Below are 22,930 nucleotides of genomic sequence, written 5' to 3'. Positions count from 1 at the left end.
GAAAATCTTCTGGAAAAGAGATTGAAGGACAAGTGGAGGGAGGAAGACCTCAGATGGGACAGAAAGGCACATTTAGGGAGTTGAGCCAGGAGACTTGCCTGTATGGGACCTGGAACGGATGGGGAAGGCAGGCTGAGGGGGAATTTTCAAGGGAGGGGAAGGAGGGACTTGGAGGCGGTCACAGCCAGAAGCGAGACGGCCCCCAGCGAGGGGGCGTGGCCAAGCCCCAATCCCGGGCTAGGGGGCGGGGCCCGGGTAACTGGGTCCCAGCGCCGCTGTGCCTGCGGCTGTCTCAGAGACGGCTCTCGCCTCCCCACCCCCCTTCCCTGGGCTCCTTCCCGCCCGCCGCCTCGGAGATCCAGGCTGAGGCTGGGGAAGACGGCGGAGCCGGGCCGTGGCTTCTCCCCTGCACCCGCAGCTGGAGCGTGGTCCGGAGGGATTGACTGAGGGCGAGCCCCGCAGTCCAAGCTCGAAGCGCACAAGCGCGCCCCCCGCCACAGCCGTCCTCTTCTCCCTCCCTCCCCTCCCCTGCCCTCCCCTCCGCCCCCCAGCCTCCGCTGCGGCGGGAGGAAGAACCCTTTCCGACCAGCCTTGGGGAGCCCAGATCGATTCCCATTCCGGGAGAAAGAAGAGACCCCGCTCTCCGAACAGACCGACTCGCCTTGGGGCCTCGGAAGTGACTAGCCGCCTGTGGGAGAGCCCGCGCCCAGCGCAGCCCCCGACCCTCACCCGGCCGCTGCTGCATAGACAGCGCTCCCCAGCGGGCCCCCGGCCCCGCTGAGCCCACTCCCCGCGCAGGGCCCGGGCCGGCGATGCCTGGCAGGGCAGCGGCGGTGGCCGCGGCTGCTGCTGGTACTGCCACCGCTGCCACGGCTGCTGGCCCGGGCCGGGGACTCGAGGCTCCGAAGTGGGGCCGAGCCCGCAGCCCCGCCCCCCGAGCCTGAAGCCGCTGCTTTGCCGGGCGCCGGGCCTCCTCCGCCCGCGCCTCCACCCCAGGAGCTGGAGCCAAGCGGGGAGCCCGGGCCCCGCGCCCAGGCCCGGACCATGCATGGCCACCGAGCCTTGGGGGTCGCCGGGCCTTCTGAGCCCGAACACCCGACCGTGAACCCCCCCGGCGCCGCTCCACCGGCCTGTGCCGACTCGGACCCTGGAGTCTTGGAGCCGGGAATGCCGGTGCCTAGGGACTCAGGCTTGGCTCTTGGCGGACCCCAGGATCCCCAGTTTGTCGGCCCTTCGGACGCCATCCTCGGCGCTACTCCAGGCCCCCGGGTCTTGCCCTGCGGCCCCAGTCCACAGCACCACCGGGCCCTGCGCTTCTCCTACCACCTGGAGGGCTCACAGCCCCGGCCTGGTGAGTGATTGAGACAGCATGGGAGCTCGGCCACGGGCCTGGTATTAGGAAAGGGTTCTTGTTCTTGGGTTCTCCAAGCTCCACCTCGGGGCCCCTCCACCCCAGCCATTCGAATCTTCTCTACCTCCAACCCCTTCCCTCCTTCCTAGGCCTTCATCCAGTCCTTTCAACATCTGTCCCCCATCTTTTCTCTATCCTCTGTGCCCTCTCATCCCCTCCAACCCCCTTCTATCTGATGAGGCTAATGGGAGAGCGAGCACTCCAAGAAAAAGGGACAAGACCGCAAGGCAGTAAGGGGGATTTCGTTGGTGAAACAGGGCTTCTTTGGGGGAATAGGAGAAAAGGAGTCCCCCATTTGCCAAGTGCCTACATTGTGCCAGACACTGGGCTGGGTGCTTTACACGAGTTCTCATTTAATCTTCAGGAGCCTCCTGTGAAGTAGGTATCATTAGCCCCATTTCGTAGGAGAGGAAACTGAGGCTCAGAGAAGTTAACCATCTTACCCAAGGTCACACAGCTAGTATGGAGTCAGGATTCAAAACCCGATCTATTTGAATCCAAAGTCTATGGTCTTTCTGCTTCCCCCAAACCGAGGTTGGAGACCATGAAAGTAATGCCAAGCCTTCTGCTTATGTGATTTTCTCCTGTACTGTTCATCAGCTCTGGAGTAAGAGTGGAAAAAAAGAAGGATGGCGAATTGATCCAAGGTTGGGGTTTTGCCAGGTGTGTGTAGGAGGAGAACAAGGGAAGGATGGAATAGAAGGTGCTGATGAGAGAGAAAGGTGGAAGTGAGCCTTGGGAGGGCTGGAGGAGCTGGTGGGTAGGGAGACGGCAGAATGGTCAGGCCAGATAGAAGCCAGTTGTAGCAGAACTGGAGAGCTACATGGCTACATGGTTGTGAGGATAAATCAAGATGCTTGAACTTGGATTTGCAGAGATGGAGCAGCTCTTGGTCAGGTTACAGACCACTGCTTGGAGAGGCCTTTGCACTGCACAGACCTGAGTGTCTGAGGAGCCCAATCTGCGGACATCCCCCTAGGTGAACCTGAGCTTAGTAGCCACAAAGGAAGAGCAGTGCATGTCTACTGGGCTACACTGAAGGAACCGTTAAGCCTCTGGGGGCCCTCAGGGCTCATATCCCAGGCTCCACAGGTTTTTGGGACTGTAGCCCAGCACCAGGTAGCAGTAGTGAAGCATAAAATGCAAACAAGATGGATCCTTTGCTGCTGTTATAACCTTGGCTAGTAATAAAACCTCTGGTAGTTTTCAGAGGTTCGCTCAGTGTGGTTTAGAGATATATCCTGCTGACAACAGGCCTTTAACCCCCTGACCTACATGTTGCTCCTACCATTTTCCAAATTCCTCCTGATAGACAGACACTATGTGGAACAGACTCATCCACTTTATTACAGCACCTGCTTTCAGATCCCAAAACATGCCACATCCCACCTCAGGACCTTTGCATCTGCTTTTACACTATGCCTGGCAGGTCTTCCCTCTGCTTTCCACCTGGTTTGTTCCCCTTCTTTCAGGTCTCAGCTCAGATGTACCTCCTCCAAGAGGCCTTCCCTGACCACTTTAGGTAGGGCCACTTGTGAGTCTCCATTGCAGTTGCCAGTGTGCTACCATCCTTGTACTTTGTACAGTCTGTACTGATCTCATTGTATGCATCTTCTGGTTTATCGCCCGTCTCCCTCCACTAGAATGCGAGCTCCATAAGGGCAAGGGGATTGGATCTGCTTTGTTCATTCTTGTATCCCCAAGACTAGTTCAGTGCCTGGCACACAGTAGGTGCTCAATAAATCCTTGTTGAACAGATGACTGAACAAATTCAAAGGGAGCACATGGGCACATGGTAGACCCTCAGTAACTATAGTCTAAGAGGAGGACAACTGAACTCCTACCCTCCAAACACTTTTAGTCTGCAGCTCAGTAGCTAGGCAGCATCTACAGCGCTGGTCCCTGGGCTCTGATCAGTATATGGTGCTAATTCTGAATTGCCTTCCCACTCCACCAATCCTTCCCAATTACCCATCACAATACCCACCCTGAACCACTTCCCTCCTCCCTGAAAAAGTTTCCAGGATCCTTTTCCCAGTGGAGTCCCTGCCTATGTAATTGGTAGTTGTCTTTTTTTTTTTTTAACTCCAAGATGAGGACTGGGACTAAGAAGGTTGTCAGGGAAAGATCTGGCCTCCCATCCAGCCATTCATAACTGACTCATTGTGTGACCCTGGGTGAGTGATTTCCTTTGTATGAGCCTCAATTTCTTCATCTAGAGAATGCCATGAGGCATCTATGAGATACTGGTTGCAAAGCTTGCAGGATGAAATAATTTTTAAAAATATATAAGAGAAAAACCTTCTAAAGAGGAGGTGAAGGAATTACTCAGGCCTGACAAGGCGGGTGCTGGGCCATGTGATTCACAGCAGCATGGGGCATGAGAGGCCTGCCTCCCCCACTGCCCAGCCAGCCCAGGAGTAGGCACAAGTGACTTGCTTCTCTCTCAACAACACTGGCCTATAATTGGTCTGGAGAGGGCAGGGTTGGTGGTTGTAAGGTGTGCGTGTGTGTGTGTGTATGTGTGTGTGGGGGTGAGAGAGAGAGAGAGAGAGAGACCTGAGTTTCAAGTATTGAAACATTTTAGTCCACATGGAAAGACTTGTGTGTGCCTGCCGACTTCCTCTCTAAGACTGCTGAGGCCTTTATTGAATTGTCATCCTTAGGACCAAGTGGCCCATCCTGGGCAGAGGGGCTCTTTAAAATATTTATATCTTACATGTAAAGAGCCTTTTTGATTCAAAGTGCTTTCTCTTTTATCTCTTTTAGTTATCCTGATTCCTGGTGTGATGGGGGCAATCATTTATGTGCCCATTTCCCAGACTGACAAAGCCTACGGCCTCATGGGATTACTGAGATAACACAGTGAGATGCCAGAGAGGGCTTTGAGATGTCAGAAAGGACTTCTCAGGTGTAGGCTTGCTCACACAGATTTTTGGGGAACCCTACCCTATTCCTCAGAGTTGAGGCCTAGAATATCCTTCCAGATGTTAGGTGAAGCAGTGCTTTGGGTCTGACCCTACCAGTCCAAAAAATAAAAATAAAAAAAGAGTTGTACCTGATGTTTTTTCAGGGGCAGCGGAAGGACTGAGCCACTTGAGGGGTGCAACAGCAGGGGCTGGCTCCTTCTGATTTGGAGCTGGGGGCATTCTCAGAAACTACAGGAGTTAGAATTGGAACTGGAAAAGCTCTAGACACCTTCTGGTTCTGGGTTTCCCAAACTGGGTGAGCATCAGAATCACTTGTTGACTTTGAAAAACTAAATGTGATTCCCAGACTCCACCCCAGAGCTCCAGAATCTTGGAGTTGCAGCCCAGGAATATATTTTCAAAGCTCCTCAGGTGATTCTGATGCACAGCTTAGAGTAGGAACCACTGTTCAAGCCCATTTCCCAGTTGGAGTACTAGAGGCTCTGAGAGGTAATTTACCCATGGTCCTACAGTGAGCCAGTATCATTAGGACCCAGAGAATGCATTGCGCTCCCCTCCAAGGCCCTCTCCCTGGAGCCCTTTGTGGGCCTCACTCACTCCCAACCCCAAAAAGAGGCATAGGATCTAAGCTACAGAAAGTGAGTCAGTCCCTAACCTGCATACACACAAACACTGGCTGCCTCAGTTTACCCTCTATACCCAGCTCTCATGAATGGCTACCATTTGGCAGATCAAATGCCAACTAGCCTGGAAGGCAGTTGTAGTTCTGGGACTCTAGGCAGAGGAAGTCCTGGCATCAGCAGTGCCCAGAACAGAGCCTAGTCCTAAAGAAGGGCTCTGGGGGTGGGGGTGTCAGCTAGGTTTATAGAGCTAAGAGGAACATGGAGGGCAGTTTAGGTAGGAAGTTTGGTGGGAGCTAAGGCACTGAGACACGGGGCATCCTGGGGACTAAGGCTAGCACTGGGAGGAGTAAAGAGATAAGGCTGGCAAAGGGGCTTCATGTTGAGAGCAACGGGGAACCCTTGAAGGGTTTATTAAGCAGGGGAATGACATGCTCCGATGTGAGTGTTTGAGAGATCCTGATAGCTGCATGTGGAGAATGGATCGTAGGGGTGCAAGAATGGGACCAGGGAAACAAGTTGTGGGGGGGTTGCAGTCATCTCAGCAAGAAGTGATGGTGTAGCTTTGGTCTCAGCAGTGGCAGGTGAGGAGGGTAATATCTGAGAAATGTTTAAGTGCTAACATGGGTGGGCCTTGGTGTGGTGGCTTGGATATAGAGGCCGAGGAAGAGGGAGAAGTCCAGAATCAGTCTGATGGGTAGTGGTGTGGCCATCTACATGTAAGAGAAGGAGCAGGTTTAGGGAAAGATACTGAGTTTTATTTGAGACATGTTGAGTTTGAGAGGCATGGGGGGGGATCCAGGTGGAGGTGGCCACTAGGGTTGGAAAGTTCAGAAAAGAGGTGTTGGTCAGAGATATTGGGAGCTCTCACCACCCACGCATGCCATGGACCACACAGCCAATCATGGGGAGAGCTTGCATGGTTCTGGGAGCCAGTCCTATCTTCAAAGACTTGGATAGTGAGGTAGCAGTCACCTTTGTTTGGATGGATCATTCATTACCTGCCCATGCTTTGCCTTAGAAATGCCTTGGGGGCAGTTTTTAAAGGATATTTTCATAAAGAAGAGACCCATTTCACTTACAGCCAGGGTAGTGGCTATTGCAAAGAACTGAGGGAGTACTCCTGGAAACCAAGTCACACATAGATAAAGTAAATTCTTGTGGCTCCCTATATGTTCTCCCTGTTGAGGGCATACTGAGAGGCCATAGAGGGAGGCTGTTCAAGGCAAGGAGAAGAAGGGACTCATAACCGGAGGGAACTGTGCTGGGGATTTTTTGGAGAGCAGCAGTTTGAGATTCCAGGGGAGCATCAGAGAAAATACCTAAATTTGGTTTCTAGTCAGCTGGGGCCTTCTAGCAAACACAACAAAATGTAAAGACTCTGGGAAGCTGAGAAAAGAACTTCCCCAGGCAGGACTAAAAGAACTGAAGTTTCCAAGTGGCAGATGGTTGGCACCCCCATTCCTAGGTGCATCTGTGCCTGGGTCAGAGCCCAGTTGGTGCTACCTGGTGCTTCAAGGGGGACTGGCAGCTAACAGTTCCCCAGACTGACTCAAACCATGCCTTTCCGGGGGCCAGTTAGCTAAATGCTTTAGGCAGATGTGGAGCTGGCCAGACGCTGGCGGGGTGGGGCTAAGACCTGTCTGGATGGAGGGCAGGAAGCACAATCTGCCATTGGCCAACCCCACAGAGTTAAGTTCCCTCATCTGGTGAGAGCAGATATCCTTGGATCAGTGAGTCCAGCCTCTCCAGTCTCCATTACCCAGTTCCTTAGACCTAGAAGGTTATCACACCTCCAAAAGGTGCCTTGAAACACACACAGAGCTGGAGACAAAGCTGCAGCACAGCAGCGGAAAAAGCCCTCCTGGCTCTGCCATTGATTCACTGAGTCTTCCTTTCTCTCTACAGGGCCTTAGTTTCCCCATTGTAAGTCATGCATCTCATTTATCTGGCATAATAGAGTGTCAATAAATACTTGGTGAACACCTCGGTAAGAGTGGCAGAGGGGTCCTGGCTGGTGTGGCTTGGTTGGAGCTTTGTCCAATAAACTGTAAACAGAAAGGTCGCAGGCTAGATTCCCAGTCAGGGCACAGGTCTAGGTTGTGTGTTGTTTCTCACATCAATGTTTCTCTCCCTGTCCTCTCTCTTTCCCTTTCCCTCTCTCTAAAATCAATAAGTATATCCTCAGGTGAGGATTAAAAAAGAAAAGAATGACAGAGGGGAGAAAGGAGGGCATTTCTTCATTTAACAAATGTTTATCGAGTACCTAGTATTTGCTTGTCCCTGTGAGAGGTAATGGATGGGCACTGAGGCAGGAACAATCCCTCTCCTGGTGGACCTCCTTTCTAGCAGAGGAGACAACCAAGTCCAAGTGCAAATGCTACAGGAACATATGAGGAGGGGGCAGGTAAGGAAATGAGGACACTTGCATTGAGACCTGAAGGAAAAACAGGAGTCTGGAGGTAAGGAGAAGCAGAAAAGCCGTTCTGGGCACTGGAACTACATGTGCCAAAGCCCCAGGCAGAAGAGAGCACTTTCGAGGAACAGACAAGAGGCCATTGTGGCTGGAGGGTGGGGGTGGGGAAGTGTTCCTGAGCTGGGCCTTACTTGTCCCCATGTTCAGGAGTTTAGAGTTCACCCTGAAGCCAACGCAAAGGGAGCCCTTCACAGGGCTGCAGGAATTGAAGGGGACTGTGTTTTCACAAGCTGGCTGTGGTGTTGAGAGTGCCTTGTAGAGGGCTCCAAGGATGGCAGGAAAACCAGTTAGGCCGGAGTAGAAAAAAATTGGTATGGATTGTAGAGTTACTAAGAAGTCGAGTGTGCAGGATTGGGGTCTGGCTAGATGTGTGAGTTGAGTTGAAGGGAGGAGTTGTGGAGAAAGCCCAGTCTCTGACTTGGGGAGCTGGGTGGATGGAGGCGCCATTCCTAGATGAGGGAGGCAGGAAGAGAAGCCATCTAGGGACTGATGTAGGGGTGTGGTTTAGGGTGCAAACACTGAGGAGCCTGAAGACAGGGCATCTAGGTGTCAAATAGGCATCAGCTGTGCCCATGCCGGCCCCAGAGTAAGGCAGGGAGGGGTGTGAAGGGCACAGGTGTGTGACTGAGGTCCAGAGAGGGAGGGAGCAGTGGGTTCTGCCCAGTGCTGGAAGCTTCTAGCCTTCCAGGCACTTCCCCATGGCCTGTGCATGGAAGGGGTTAAGTCATGGACGGAAGGAGCCTGGAGAAAGCGGGAAAGGCAGGACTGGCAGAACTGGCCCCAAGGAGCTGCAGCTGGCATAGAAGCCCTTCCTCTGGGCCTCCTAGGCCTGCACTGCCGCCCACACCACCGGCTTCGCCTTTACCTTCACCTTCCCTGTTCCCCCTGCAGCTTCAGCGGGCTCCCCTAGGCGGGGCCTCCCCGCCTAATGTGTTCCAGGTGTGGACACAGCCCCTCCCCCCTCAACCCTGGGGCTGCCGGGAGCTGGCAGGGAGGGTGTGGGTCTCTCACTGTGCATCTCTTAGGGGCTCCAGCCTACAGATCTTCTGACTGCTGTCTCTGGAGAATGCCTTCAGAGATCTCTGTACCCGATGGCTCTGGCAGGGTCAGGCAGTGGTGAGAGCCCCCAGATCCAGCCCTGACACTTTTTAGCTTCATATGATCTCGAGCCAGTCACCTCACCTCTCTGAGCCTCAGTTTTTTCATCTAGAAAATGGGGTCATCATCTCACCACCTAGGGTCATTGCAAGAAATAAATGCCACAGGTAAAGCCCTCAGCACTCATCATGGCGCACTGTAGCCATGTTCAACAAATGGCCCTGCCCTTTTGGTCTCTGCCCCTTTGCCTCTGTTGGCCTGCATCTCTGACTGTCTCCATCTCCCTTCCTGTCTTCTCCCTCCTTGTCTTTGTCCCAGTGTCTCTCTCTTTCCTTCATAATCTCTGCTTCACCAACCCTTTATTTTGACCAGGCCTCTGGTGAGAGAGGAAGGGAGATGGGTGGGTGTTAGGGTCCCTGGGGTCACACACAGCAGGGGTCACAGAAGCCATCCCATAGTGGCTTTGTCCTCACCGGGAGGGAAATCCCAGCCAGCGTGGCAGTCCCAGCACTGGATAATTACTGCCCCCAGTGCTCCCAGCTGCAGCTCCACTCCCTTCCCTTCCTGTCCTCTGAAGTCCCCAGCCCCTCCCGGGGGTGGAGCAACCACCCCCATCCTTCTCTGGCCTTAGGTTCAGAGACACAGGGAGGAGGTAGCCCGGCCCTAAGGCAATCAAGCAACCAGAAGAGGGAAGGGCTGCCTGTATTCCCTTGTGTTTGTATGGTGTGTGCATGTGTGTGCATGAACGCACACGTGTTCCTGGCTGCCTGGCTGTCTTTTTCCCTGTGGGTCAGGTTTTTTTATACCTTCATGTTCTAGTTTGTTTGTCCTTGTATGTGTTTGAGTGTGCCTGTATATCCATGTGTGTCTTTGAGTCTGTATATGTTGTATGTTCCTGTATACCTAGGTGTGTGTCACCTCGGCTCTGTCTAAGCCCCTGGAGGTTTCTAGATACATCTTTGTATGTAGATATTGTGTGTGTGTGTGTGTGTGTGTGTGTGTGTCTGTGCTGTAGTCTGTCTCTGTATACTCCCTAATATCTTGGTGGTGGTGGTCATTGTGTGCGGGAGACGGTGCCTGCCTGTCATTTGGCCTTTCCTGACCCTTCCTGCTGTGGAAACTTCTTGCAAGTCCAGGCTATTTGTTCACTGTGCCCTCAGACACACCGTTCACCTCCCCATGTGTAGTGTCCACACCTTTGCTCACTTTTCTTCCCTTGCCTGCAGGACCATGCTCAGTCAGTCCATATCTGTAAAAATACACCCATCCTGAACAGCTGAATTCAAAAACCACCTTCTTTAGAAAGTCCTCTCCCCATCCCCCAGTGCGATTCCTCCCGCACCCTCGAACTCAGCAAACATTGACTGAGGATGTACTGCATTGTGACTCTGAGCACAGGCATACTTGGGATCAAGTCTCAGCTCACCCACTTCTAGCTGTGTATCCTCAGGCCAGTGATTTTGGTTCTCTGTGCCTCAGTTTCATTATCCGTAAAATGGAGCTAAGAGCACACAGGCTTGTCAGCAGGATGCCATACGCCAAAGCATCAACACAATGCCTGGCCCAGAGTAGGTGCTCAGTAAACAGTTGAATCCCCATACCTTATATTCTCCATTAAAAAGTGAACACCTAAGCCCTGGCTGGCGTAGCTCAGTGGATTGAGCGCGGGCTGGGAACCAAAGTGTCCCAGGTTCGATTCCCAGCCAGGGTACATTCCTGGGTTGCAGGCCATAACCCCCAGCAACCGCACATTGATGTTTCTCTCTCTCTCTCTCCCTCTCTCTCTCTCTCTCTCTCCCTCCCTCCCTCCCTTCCCTCTCTAAAAATAAATAAATAAAATATTTTTAAAAAAAGTGAACACCTTAAGTTCCAAAGAGTTCTGAAAGTTCTTGTAATCCCCTGCTCTCTTCTCCAGGTGTCCTGCCCAGGGCAGACCATGAAATGGACCAGATAGAACGAAAGGCAGATTCTAGTGCAGGAAACTGCTGACAAGTATTGCATGAGCTACCTCCCTGGGCCTTCTCTCATCCAGAGGAGACTGGGTCTTCCAGGGGATGGAAGAGGGGGCCTCCAATGCTGCCACCCAAGAGGTATAGCACATAAGATAGGACAAGAGGTAAATGGCAGAGATGGAAGGGGCTTTAAGGACCATCTAATTAAGATATTGCAAAATAGTGGCCCACACATGGAATTTGACTCACATGTTTCATTTGGTCTATTCACTTTTTTTAACTGGGGGATTTCACATTAAATTCTGGATTCCTCATTCTCTCAAAATATTGGAAGATCTGAAAGTAAATACAGGGTCCTTTTACTTCAATGCAACAAGTATATGGAGGGGAGGAGCTGCAGTGCATATTTTAGTAGACGCATTTGTTCTCCAGTTTACCCTAATCCTCACCGTTCCCTCTTGCCTAACTGTCCCATTTGGCAGAAGGGTCCTCACTTTATAGAAGGGTTCACACTGTACAGAAACATCCCTCATTTTACAGAAGGTGTCTCACTTTGCAAAAATGAGTTCCTCCATTTTATAAAACACTCTTCTATTTTGTCAAGGAGTCTTTTATTTACAAACAGGTCATCCATTTTACAAAAGAGCCTTTATAGAACTCTTCCTCATTTTACAGAATGTCCCCCTACTTTGAAGAAAGTGCCTCCATTTTGTAGAAACTTCTTCCCTCTACAGAAGGCACCTTCTCTTTGTCAAAGAGACTTCCATCTTAAAGAAAATTTCTCCACTTTGCAGGAGGGAACACTCTGGGCAGCTCCTTACTTGCCAGAATGTCTCCCACTTTCCAAAAGTGCCTTTCACTCTATAGAAGGTGCTTCATTTTTCTGCAGAGTCCTTATGTTTCAGAAGACTGGTCTGCTTCAGGGGAGGAACCCTCCAGCTATCCACAGGGTACCTCTGCACTTTTCAGACTTGACAGAGCTTGGTGTTTGAACTTTCAGAGAACATCTGCCAGGTCAAGCAAGGCCTGGGAGCAGTCTGGCCACAAAGGTGTAATGGTGCAGCTGGACTGGACCTGGTGTTCAAAGGGCAGGTTGGAAGAGGTGGAGGAGCTATGCCTGTATCCCTTCTTTTCTTCATCAAGCCGAGGGACTCCCCTGCCCCCCATGGAGCTAGCTTCCCAAAAGGCACTTTCTTATTTGCTGTTGTTCTCCACACCCTCTGTTCCCTTTCCCCAACCCCACCCCACCCCCAGGAATTCCAGCAGTCCCTGGGGCCTACCTCTTAGCCTGAAGAGGCAGAGATCTGGGCATGCACTGGGGATCAGGAGGCCTGAGTGCTGGGACCGGCTTTATCTCACACTAGCATCTCACCATTTCCCCACACTGAGGAGGAGCACATACATTGTCTTTATTTTGAAAATGGAGAAATTGGGGTCCAGAGCTGTGAAGTGACTCCCCAGATCACTCCGGAAGTTAATGGCCTGGCTGAGGTCCAGTCTGAGGCCCTATTAGCTGTCTTGAGATTAAGCCAAGCCTACAGCTGGGAAAAAAGAGAGGGGGTGCTTCTGGCTGGGGAGGGGAAAAGCTGGGAGCTGAAATTCCCAGAAAGAGCTGAGGGAGAATCGAGGGCTGTTTCCCTTGGGAATGGGCCACCAGAAGAGTCCTTGTCCTCAAACTAAGTTATAGGGTAGACCTGCTCTGCCAATAAGCTCAGAAGTATGTGCTCAGGGTGCCTACCAAGCAGGGACTTGCAGCAACCAGAAACACTTTTTGGAATGATTCTGCTATTTCAATAACAATAAGGCATCATGGGAAAATTCAAATTTTTGTTGTCTTTTTAACACTACTTTCACAATTGTGTATGGTTTATAGCTTGGACTGAATTTGAACAGGGGTGGGGGAGGAGGAGATGAGGCAGCACTGTCTTTTTACTGGCACCTGACTCTAGTAGGAATCCCACCCCGATGTGAGGAGCCATTGGTGGACAGTGAGACTGCATTCAGTGTCGGTCTCTGGGTGGTTTGCTTGTGTTTCTCAGTGTCAATGGCTTCGTGTTGGGTTGTGGCCTGTGGGTTTACATATCTGTGTGAGTATCTGTGTGAGTAATTTCATGTCTTTGTGGATGTGCAGTTCTGCTGGCTTTTAAATTTAACCCACATTGCTCTGTAGATGGGGGGACACTATGCCCTTTCCCTTCACTGTCTCATGTACTCCCCAAACCAGGGAGCTGTGATTATTAACCTATTTTCCAGACAAGGAAAGTGATGCTCAGATAGCTTGAGAGGTTTGCCCAGGGTCACACAGGTAGTAAGTAGGGGTGTTGGGATTGAATTGCCATCTGTGTGACTCCTGAACCAGGAATTCCTAATGAAGGTGCTACAACACCTTAATCTAGGCAGTGCGGTCAGCGACCGTGATCTCGCCATTCATCTTTTGAATAGCCAAGTACCACAGGTTTTTGAGGAGGGAGGGAGGGAGAAACATTGATATGAGAGAGAAACATCAATCAGTTGCCTCCATATGTTCCCCAAGTAGGGATTGAACCTGAAACCTTTTGGTGTACAGGACAATGCTCCAACCAACTGAGCTACCCAGGGATATTAACTTTATTTTTTTAATAAATAAGACCAGAGTCAAGGTTATTCCTAAAATAAATGTCACCCTCGTGAGTATTCAGAAGCACACAGTGCAGGGTAATAGCGTAGAGCCCACAGCTTGCCTGGGGCTTAAGTGGACAAATGTCCAGGGGGCCCTGGCTCCCAAGTGCCACCTTGAAAACCTGGCTCTGCTTCATTCACTTGAAGCCCTCATTTACTAGGATTGCTGGAATTCACCCAAAAAAGTAGTATTAGATTTGAATTTCAGATATAATTTTTAGTATAGCATAGTAAGTTTTTAGTATAAGTATGCATGAGACATGCTTACACTAAGAAATTATTCATTGTTTTTCTGAAATTCAAATTTAACTGGGTAGCCTGTATTTTATCTGACCAACCTGTGGCTGTCTCTCCCTCCCCTGAGCTTCCCTAGGCCCTGATATGCTGACTCCCTTGCACTTACTGAGCCACACTGAGCTTCTCCTGAATGAGAGTCTCTTGTCTTTGAGAGTGGGAGCTCACTGAAGGTCAGGGTCAAGATTGCCCTCTGGCCTGCTGAGGGCATGTCAGGGTGTAAACATGTACCTCAACCCCACAGCAGTGCTGGGAGCAGTGCCCCAGGTGTGCTTCTGGTGGAAGAGGAGAGATGCCCTAGTGGCAGTGGTGGTTGTGTGTGTGTACATCATTTGCCATTTAATCATTTTTTATTTTTCAATTACAGTTGACATACATTATTATATTAATTTCAGTTATTAGACATTACATACCTTACTAAGTGATCATCCTGATAAATCTCGTACCCATCTGACGCCACACATACTATTAGAATATTATTGACTATGTTCCCTGTACTGTGCTTTATATCCCATGACTATTTTGTAACTACCGATTTGTACTTCTTAGTCCCTTCACCTTTTTTTTTACTTTATTTATTTTTAGTTTTAGATAGAGGAGAAGGGAGGAAGAAAGAGAAGGAAAGAAACATCAATGTATGAGAGAAACATCAATCAGTTGCCTCCCGCATGCCCCCAACTGGGGACCTGGCCCATAACCCAGGCATGTGCCCTGACTGGGAGTCAAACTAGCGATCTTTTGGTTCACAGGCTGGTGCTCCATCCACTGAGCCACACCAGCCAGGGCTATTGCCATTTTATTGTTTATATTTTTTATCTTTTTTTTCTTCTTCTGTCAGGGTACATACCCATACCTGCACCCTATGTGCAGTGCTGGGGGCAGTGCCCAGGGTGTGCTTCCCATGGATGAGAAGAGATGCCCTAGTTGTAGCAGTGGCTCTGTGTGTGTGCACTGTGCCAAGAGGTTCTCTCTAGGTCTTCCAGGACTGCAGAGTTGGTGTATGTCTGGGTATATTTTCATGAAGTGTTATGAGGTTTGGTGGTGTGACTTTATGGGGGTGGGGGTCCTTAGTGGCCTCTACTCCATAGGGCGCTGGGGACTCTGGTGACCCCAGTGGTGGGAGGCAGTCCTGGTGGAGCCCATTGTCAGGCATGTAGATGTGCACATGCTTATGGGTGTGAGAGAGAGACTGTTGTGGATTATCAACCACAGAAAAATGGGCTGGAGAAAACCAATGCAGGCCGTAGCTTGGTGGGAAGGAGATGGGGCAGTGGGAAGGGCTATGGTATCTAGGAAGGGGAGGACCTCCCCAGGAGCTCCCAGAGAGCAGGGGTGGGAGTTTATGCTCCCCAACACAGAGTCTACCAGGCTCAGAGCAGAGCTCAGAAATATTTGGGGGATTAAATGAACCCAAGCAAAACCAGAAAGTCCAGCAGGTCATGGGGGGCCACAGAGGCCTAGCCAAGAAGTTCCTATTTTCCCCATGAGAGTCACAGGTTATTGTGCAGGTAAGTGGCATGACCTGAGCTGAAGGTTCATGCCACCACCTGGAAGGAGCAAGACCTGGGGCCAAGGGCTCTACTGAGGGAAAACAGAAGTCAGGGAAATGTAGGCAGAGGGACAGGGAGGGGGGCACTGAAATAGAGGGAAGGATTTTGAACCTTCTTTACCTCAGTGAAGCCCCTACTCATTCTTGGCCAGGCCTAGGCTCCTGAACTGGAACCGTGTTGTTCATCTCCGTGGGAAGGCTTGGGGTCATTGCTCTTCCTAGCCACACTGCAGCCCACCACTTTCTGAAGCACTGAGGTCCACTCCTGCTTCTCCTGGTTCCCCTTCTTTCCAGACTCCCCTTGGAGAACATGGTTAAGAAAGGAGTCCAGTCCAGGAACAACCTGCTGAAAGTCTGCCACTGACTTACTGTGAGATCTCGGGCAATACATTGTCTCTCTCTTTGTCTTCATCCCCTCATTAGAAATTGAGCTGAAAATCCCTGCCCCCATCACACAGGGACCCAAGATATCCCAGAATATATGAATTTCATTCAGCTTCCATTCTGCAAGGCTGCCTGCACAGAGGCAGGAAGAAAGGTGAGGCAGATCCACCTGTGGACTCCCAGGTGAGATGGGTGAGGAGGGAACAGAGGTAGGACCCAGCAGAGTCATTGTCACCCTATCCCCGGAACGAGCACTGAAGCAAAGGAATAGAAGGCCCAGCCGGGGACCCTACTGCCCTGTACAGACTGGGTGTGGAGGACTTGTCCAGGGAAGCCTGCCTGCTCCAAGGCCTGGAAACAGGGCCAGGTCCATTCCCCCAGGCCTGAGGAGGCAAACAAGGAGCACCTGGGACCCCAGCAATATGTGTGTATCTCTGAGCAAGGTCTCTGCATGAAGGAGTGTCTGGCTTTACTCCCTGGATTGCTGGCCATGACAGCTACTCTGCATCTCTCATTTCTCTGGCCATGTGTCTCTCCAACTATGTTTCTGCATGTGCCACTCTCCAGGTGATTCATCCTCCTCAGCCCCACACCCAGGGAGGGGGGGCAGGGCAGGACCAGGCCAGGATGTGCTGAGCAGGGCAGAGTGAGCAGCCCAGCTAAGCTGGGAGGAACACCTCCACCCTCCCAGCCAGAGCACTGCCCGCTCAGGTGGGAAAGGAAGTGAGGAAACTACACCCAAAGCAAGGTACAGAGTCGGCGAGGAGGGCTCAATTTAGGGCCTGGGGCACCATGTTCCTTCAGGACTGGGAGGGAACCACGACTGAGACCCCTGAGGCCTATCTGGCTAGAGTGTGGCCAGTGTGGTGTCAGGGACTCAGGGAAGCTGCCAGAACCCTGGGGGTTGGGCTTCTCTTTCCCTGTAGGACTGGGAGACCTAAATTTCCCTGCAACTCTCTTTTTTTTTTTTTTTTGCCTATGTGACTCTGTATGGTGTTTGTGTGTGTTTAGTTGTATTTTTGTAACAGAGGCCATGTGACTGACTAGACCAGGAGGCAAGTGCCGTGTGTGTGTGACTGAGCCCCTAAGAGCCAGGGATATCAAGGACATGCTTGTTTCATGTGTATGACAAAGTAGTTATGCCATGTGTCTGTGATTATGTCTCTGTGTTTCTGGTACATGGCAGTGTGTGACTTTGTGCTGAGGTTGTATCTGACATGGGATAATGAATGACCCTGTGTGGTTATAGTCTTTGTGACTGTGTGAACCGTTTACAGGTATGTGAACCTGGTATGATACTGTGGCCCTGTAATTGTGAAACACAGTATAAGTGACACTGCATATCTTTGTGGGACTTAGTGGAACCACGTTTGAGGAGTATATAAGTGGGTATATGATGATAAATGGTTGGGTGATTATTAAGTGAGAATATTTGTGAAATGGTAGGCTTGCATTATGTGACTGTGTCTTCATGACTGTGCATTAACATGGTTACCAGTATGTGTAATACCGTGGGGCTGCATGATGATATGTGAGGTTGTGACTGTAGGTCTTTCTGACTGTATAGAACCAGGTTTCCAGGAGCATGATGGCATGTGATTGATAAGAGAATGTACGTGGCTCTGCACTTGTGTGAAACACTAAATAACACCATGTGTCTCTGTGGCTGAGTGAGCCCATTTGTTGCCCCTCATGTATAAGAGTATATGTCACAGGGTAACATACCCTCTGTGGCTGTGAGAGGCCATGTGATTGTGGCACAGCAAAACCGACACCATGTGCAGGTGGGAGCTCTCAACTGCCACCCACTCTCTTGTCCTCAAACCTGTTTCCCTGCATCCTTCCCTACATAATGGCCGTTCGTGGCTCCCTTTTGCCCACAGGATGGTCACCCTCATCTGCAGCCTGCCATCCAGGCCTTCCCCTCTCTGTTCTGACCTCCACTGACTTCTCTATCATCTCAGACCCCCCCACAACTCTCTGCCCAGCCCAGCCCACCTGAGCCTCACACTTCTTCGCTAAGGACATGTTATCCCTAGCAGGGGAGGGGTTCCCTTACTGCAGCCAGACCAAATCTTCTCTATCAAGTGTGATTATCATCTCTCCCAGAACCAAAGACAGAGGTGGGTTCAGGAAGCTCACAGTGAGGCAAGAGGGACAGTGCAAAAAGGCCTGTTTTCTGAGTTTGTTGCTGTCTTAAAGCTGTTCATGTGACCTGAACTGTGTGTGTGTGTAGAGGAGATAGTTCAGATTAGTGAGAATGTGGGATTTTAAGAAGCAAAAGTTTTGCTCGTGAAATACAATTTTAATACTTGCCAGACATTCAACTATGTAAAATTGTAGACAAGGAAGTCCACGTGTCCTCAGGACCCTAAGAAAAAGGGTAAAAATGGTTTTGGCTCAGCATACCCACTTTATCTGTATAAACAAGGCCTGTAAACACATAATCAAACTATAGAGTGTTCACTCCCACCCCCCCACCTGGTTAAACTCCCAAGTAAATTATGCCTAGTGACATACAAGGAATCAATGTACTGATCACAAAGAACTCTTGTCTGTTGTCAAAGGTCTTGTGTATTAATGAAAACTTCTAGCCAGAGCCCTGGGCTTGACTCCTCATCCAAGGGCTGGGATAGGGACTTCCCAGAAAGGTACTGTGGCTAGAAAAGGGGCTCAGGAAAATGCAAGACACCCCAAATATTCGTTAAGATGTGCTACTCTCCAGTCCCCTTTGCAGTAACATCCTTTGCTTCACACTGAGTTTCTCCCTTTCTGCAGGGCTGCATCAGGGAAACCGGATCCTGGTTAAAAGTTTGTCCCTTGACCCTGGCCAGAGCATCGAGCCTCATCCAGAAGGTCCCCAGAGGCTTCGCTCAGACCCTGGCCCCCCCACTGAAACCCCCAGCCAGCGTCCTTCACCACTGAAGCGGGCACCAGGCCCAAAGCCGCAGGGTAAGTTGTTCCAGAGTATGGCAGAGAAATGGCCCAGGAGAGGGAACAAAGGAAGGTAAAGATTGGCCAGTGGCAGAGGAGAAGGCATGTTAGAAGAATAGAAAGCATCATGGTCTAGGGGCAGAAGGCTGTGGCTTGGCGCTAACGTATGCACACTGGACCTCACCTCAGGCCTGCTCTGTGCCTGCCTTGGGCAAAGGTGCGGACTGGGAGTTTGTGGAGGAGCTTGTGGCTTGCTCATGACAGCCTCATCCAAACCCAGCTCATTGGGATCTCCTCTCCATCTTTTTTCTGTCCATCTCTCCAGTCCCCCCAAAGCCTAGCTACCTGCAGATGCCCCGGATGCCCCCTCCACCTGAGCCCATCCCCCCTCCACCATCACGCCCACTGCCTGCAGACCCCCGAGTGGCCAAGGGCCTGGCTCCCAGGGCAGAGGCCAGCCCCAGTTCGGCAGCAGTATCCTCACTGATTGAGAAATTTGAAAGGTGAGTCTGGTCCCTAGGGATGAGGGTGGACCTGGGATAGGAAGGACAGTTGTAAGACAGACCTCAATCAAGCTCACACCTTGCCTCCATGTGTGTCTACCACCCACCTCAGAGAGCCTGTGATTGTCACCTCGGATAGGCCAGTTCCTGGCCCCAACCCAGGTCCCACAGAGCCAGCCATGTTGCCACAGCCACCTCTGCAGCCACCAGCGCCCCAACTCCCTGAGGGTGAGGCCTCCCGCTGCCTGTTCTTGCTGGCTCCTGGGCCCCGGGACGGTGAGAAGGTGCCCAACCGAGACAGCGGCATTGACAGCATCAGCTCACCATCTAACAGTGAGGAGACCTGCTTCGTCAGTGAGGATGGGCCCCCCAGCCACAGCCTCTGCCCCGGGCCCCCTGCCCTGGCCAGTGTCCCTGTTGCTTTGGCTGACCCCCACCGACCCAGCTCCCAGGAGGTTGATAGTGACCTGGAGGAGGAAGACGACGAGGAGGAGGATGAGAAGGACAGAGAAATCCCAGTGCCCCTGATGGAGAGACAGGAGTCTGTGGAGGTACTGACCCATGTTCACTGAGTGGCAGGACCATGGGGAGAAACCAGGAGTCTGGCTAGTTTGCTTGGTTCTTCTCCTAGCTCTGTACTTCTCAAAACAGCATGTTTCCTCTGTGGACCTTGGGCTTCCCTGTTCCCCTAGTACTAAATTTGAGTAGTAAACCCCTGCATCCCCCATCGCTGTGACTACCAAAGTGACCATGCACAGTTCCAAATGCCCACTTGGAAAATTGTTCTACCCTCATTGAAGAACCACTGACCGGGTCTCAGTTTTTCTACTTGAAGATGGGTATACTGGTTAGGGGTCTTTAAAGTCATGTTCTAGCTACAAAATCCCATGACTTAATAGCTATGTGATGTCGGGCAAGTCTCTGCTCCCCCACCACAAGCCTCAATTTCTTTATTTGTAAAATGGAAAGTCTCTCACATCCAGGGAGACTTCTCAACAGCTGGCCTCTGGAGGGACACAAGAGCTGGAGTCCCCCAGAGACCTGAGGCTCTGGGGATGAAGGCGCTCAGCAGCAGGAACTTCTTTCTTGGCCCCGGCAGCCTAGCACTGCTTCCAAAGGCATCCTTCAGCTGTAGGCAGAAGTTAGGTCACAGCCAGAATGCCTGTTCCACCAGAACCCAGCTTAAATGTGGGGGCTAAGGCCAGGGTCTCAGCAAATATATGCCCAATGAATAGGAAACTAGGCCAACAGGCAATGAGTTTTATACATTTTTAGACTTTTGTGTTTTCCTTCCACCCCAGCTACTTAGCAAGCTTTTCCTGACAGTCAGCTGAGTGGGTAAATAAATAACTAACATTTCTAGACTACTTAATCTGTAGTCTGCTATGTTTTATTTATATTAAATCATTTAATTGTCCCAATTACAAACGGACTTAGGCTCTATTATTATCTGAATATATAGATAAAGAGACTTAAATACAGAACAGTTATATAATTTATGCAAACTCATGAATGGGAGTGCTAGGATTTGAATCTAGGAAGTCTGACTTCCCCACCCACATGCCTAATCACTGCACTATGCTGAATGAATAGAGCAGATCGCTGGGTGAATGAGTGGCCTAGTGAAGGAGTGCATGGCATCTGAATTGAGGGGTGGCTTTTATGATATACTGGAGAGTCAGGGATGAAGCTATGGAATTTATAGGCCTAGAAGTGGAAGATAGGGTTATCTCTGAGAGGCATTAGACTTAGAGTAGCATTCGAGCTGTTCTGAGAATTCTGGGGGCTTGGTTGACTGTTAAGGTACAAGATAATGGATCACCTGGTGCTTCTTCTCCTTTCCAGTTGACCGTGCAACAGAAGGTGTTCCACATTGCCAATGAGCTCCTGCAAACTGAGAAGGCCTATGTTTCCAGGCTCCATCTTCTGGATCAGGTGAATAGCCCCTCAGGGATCTTGAATCCCTAGTACCTGGTAGGTGGACACCAAGAAAGAAATGATAGGGCCTGAGCCCAACTCTACCATCGGAGCCAGAATCTAGAGGTGGTAAGGCTCCTCTCTGACATTGCCCCCATCCTGTCCCCAAAGTCAACTTTGGTTGTGACCCCAAGCTTGATCTTTGTACTAACCCTCATTCCTAACCCTAGGAGGGTACAACACCCTTGACTGCAACTCTGACCTAGACCCTGAATTTACCCCTGGCTGTAAACCAGACCTTGAACTTCATTTTAACCCTGACTCCAAATTCATTAGAATCCCTAAGGGTAGAGAGTTTTGTCTGTGTTCTTCACTGTCCAGCTCACAGTAAGCACTCAAAAATACTTGCTAAATGAACAGATCTAATTCCATCCTTCTCTCTGGCCCTGAATCTAATTCTGACCTTGACCCTGATCCTGACTTGTCATTGTTCCAGTGCCTACCTCCAGGTCTTAACCTTGACAACCTGAAATCCAACCCCACATGCAAACCTAACTCCATTCCCTTTGTCCTCAGTCTCAAGACCATGCTGATCCCAAAGGTCCACAAAGCTGACCCTAAACACTGCTTCACCTGCAAGCAGCCCCTTTCCTAGCCAAGCCCCAGGCTCAGCTATACTGAGCACTCCTGCCCTGCCCCACAGGTGTTCTGTGCCAGGTTGCTAGAAGAAGCTCGGAACCGCAGTTCTTTCCCAGCTGATGTTGTCCATGGCATCTTCTCTAACATCTGCTCCATCTATTGCTTCCACCAGCAATTTCTGCTGCCTGAGCTAGAGAAACGCATGGAAGAATGGTGAGAGGCCCCATATCTAAGCTGCCCGCCCTTCTATCCATTTGCCTGTAGAGCCCAGGCTAGCTGTGTGCACAAGTTCATTCCTGCTTGCCCTCTTCTCTTACCACCTGTCACAAAAAGCATCAGGCCCAAGATCTGCCTTCTAGGCCCTCCCAAACTAAAAGGAAACATAGTCTAGGACTCAGAAAATTATTACAGAATAGCAAAGCCTTTAAGAGTATGAGGTTAAGAGCCAAATTGGCTGGCTTCACATTCTAGCTCTGTCATTTGTATATTTGTAACATTAAGATTCTTAAATTACTGCGCTTCAATTTCTTCTCTATAAAATAAAGGCAGTAATAACAGCCTATTTTGTAGGAATATTTTAAGGATTAAATTAGCTGATACATGTAGAGAGCATAGAATAGTACCCAGTATATAAGTGTTCCGTGAATGTAAGCTGTTATTTTTTTTATTGGTACTATGATAGCTCAGAATGGGAGGCTGTGGGAATCCAGACAAATGGACCAAACTTAAAGGATCCAGGGTGGAGGTGATGCCTGAGCTGAAGCCTCAGGTAGATGTGCAGGGGTGACAGGCAGTCTCCCAGCCTCCAGGCTCTCCAATCCATCCTATAGAGTCCACACCACCTGCCAGAATGGTCTTTCTGAACAATAGTCAGACCATGTCATTTCCTGCTTAAAATCATCTGTACACTGCCCACACCCATAAGATAAAGTATGTCACCCTCACCAGACTGTGACCAGAGAGGGCTGGCAGGAAGCCAATTCCTGCATTTTTCCAACTGACTGTGACCATTGAAGGCTGGCCCAGGCACAGTCCTGTGTGTCCCCTAGCTGATTGAGACTCCTGTGGAGTGCAGCCAGGCCTGGTCACTTTGCCTTCCATACCAGACTGTTACCTTCTCAGGGCTCCACTAAGTATGACTCATTTGTGTCCCCAGAATCACCCAACACAGGACTGGGTACAGAATCAGTACATGGCCCTGGCCAGGTGGCTCAGTTGGTTGGATTATCATTGCATACACCAAAAGATTGCAGGTTCAATCCCCAATCAGAGCATATACAAGAGGCAACCAATTGATGTTTCTCTCTCACATCAATATTTCTCTTATTCTCTCTTGCCCTTCCTCTCTCTCTAAGATCAATAAACATATCCTTGGGTGAAGACTTAAAAATCAATCAATCAATCAATCAATCAGTGTTTGAAGTAGCAATTAGATCAGCACAGGTATTCCAAGAAGTATCATTCCTGGTGCTTGAGCAGGGTAGAATTGAGGTAAGTGGCAGTCCAGGCAATAGTTTCCAGTCAAGCAGAGCCTCTCGGCCTAATTGGCTGATAATATAAGCAGA

The 22,930-nt window shown here is 50.5% G+C and overlaps 1 protein-coding gene across 1 annotated transcript in view; it reads left to right on the top strand.

Annotated features, from left to right (window-relative positions):
• The first annotated feature begins 262 nt into the window (after positions 1–262).
• FGD1 (FYVE, RhoGEF and PH domain containing 1) overlaps positions 263–22,930 on the top strand; it is a 39,658-nt gene continuing 16,990 nt past the window's right edge. Inside the window, exons 1-6 of the mRNA XM_028522379.2 lie at positions 263–1,351; positions 18,151–18,324; positions 18,632–18,809; positions 18,922–19,360; positions 20,655–20,744; positions 21,430–21,578. Of these exons, the coding sequence (XP_028378180.1) occupies positions 1,045–1,351; positions 18,151–18,324; positions 18,632–18,809; positions 18,922–19,360; positions 20,655–20,744; positions 21,430–21,578 (1,337 nt within the window). The 5' untranslated portion in view covers positions 263–1,044. The remainder of the gene's footprint in view (positions 1,352–18,150; positions 18,325–18,631; positions 18,810–18,921; positions 19,361–20,654; positions 20,745–21,429; positions 21,579–22,930) is intronic.

This window comes from Phyllostomus discolor, chromosome X (genome assembly GCF_004126475.2).
Source record: "Phyllostomus discolor isolate MPI-MPIP mPhyDis1 chromosome X, mPhyDis1.pri.v3, whole genome shotgun sequence".
NCBI classification, from domain to species: Eukaryota; Metazoa; Chordata; class Mammalia; order Chiroptera; family Phyllostomidae; genus Phyllostomus; species Phyllostomus discolor.
Note: the sequence above shows the minus strand (reverse complement) of the source record. Positions and strands in the feature narration are given on the sequence as shown.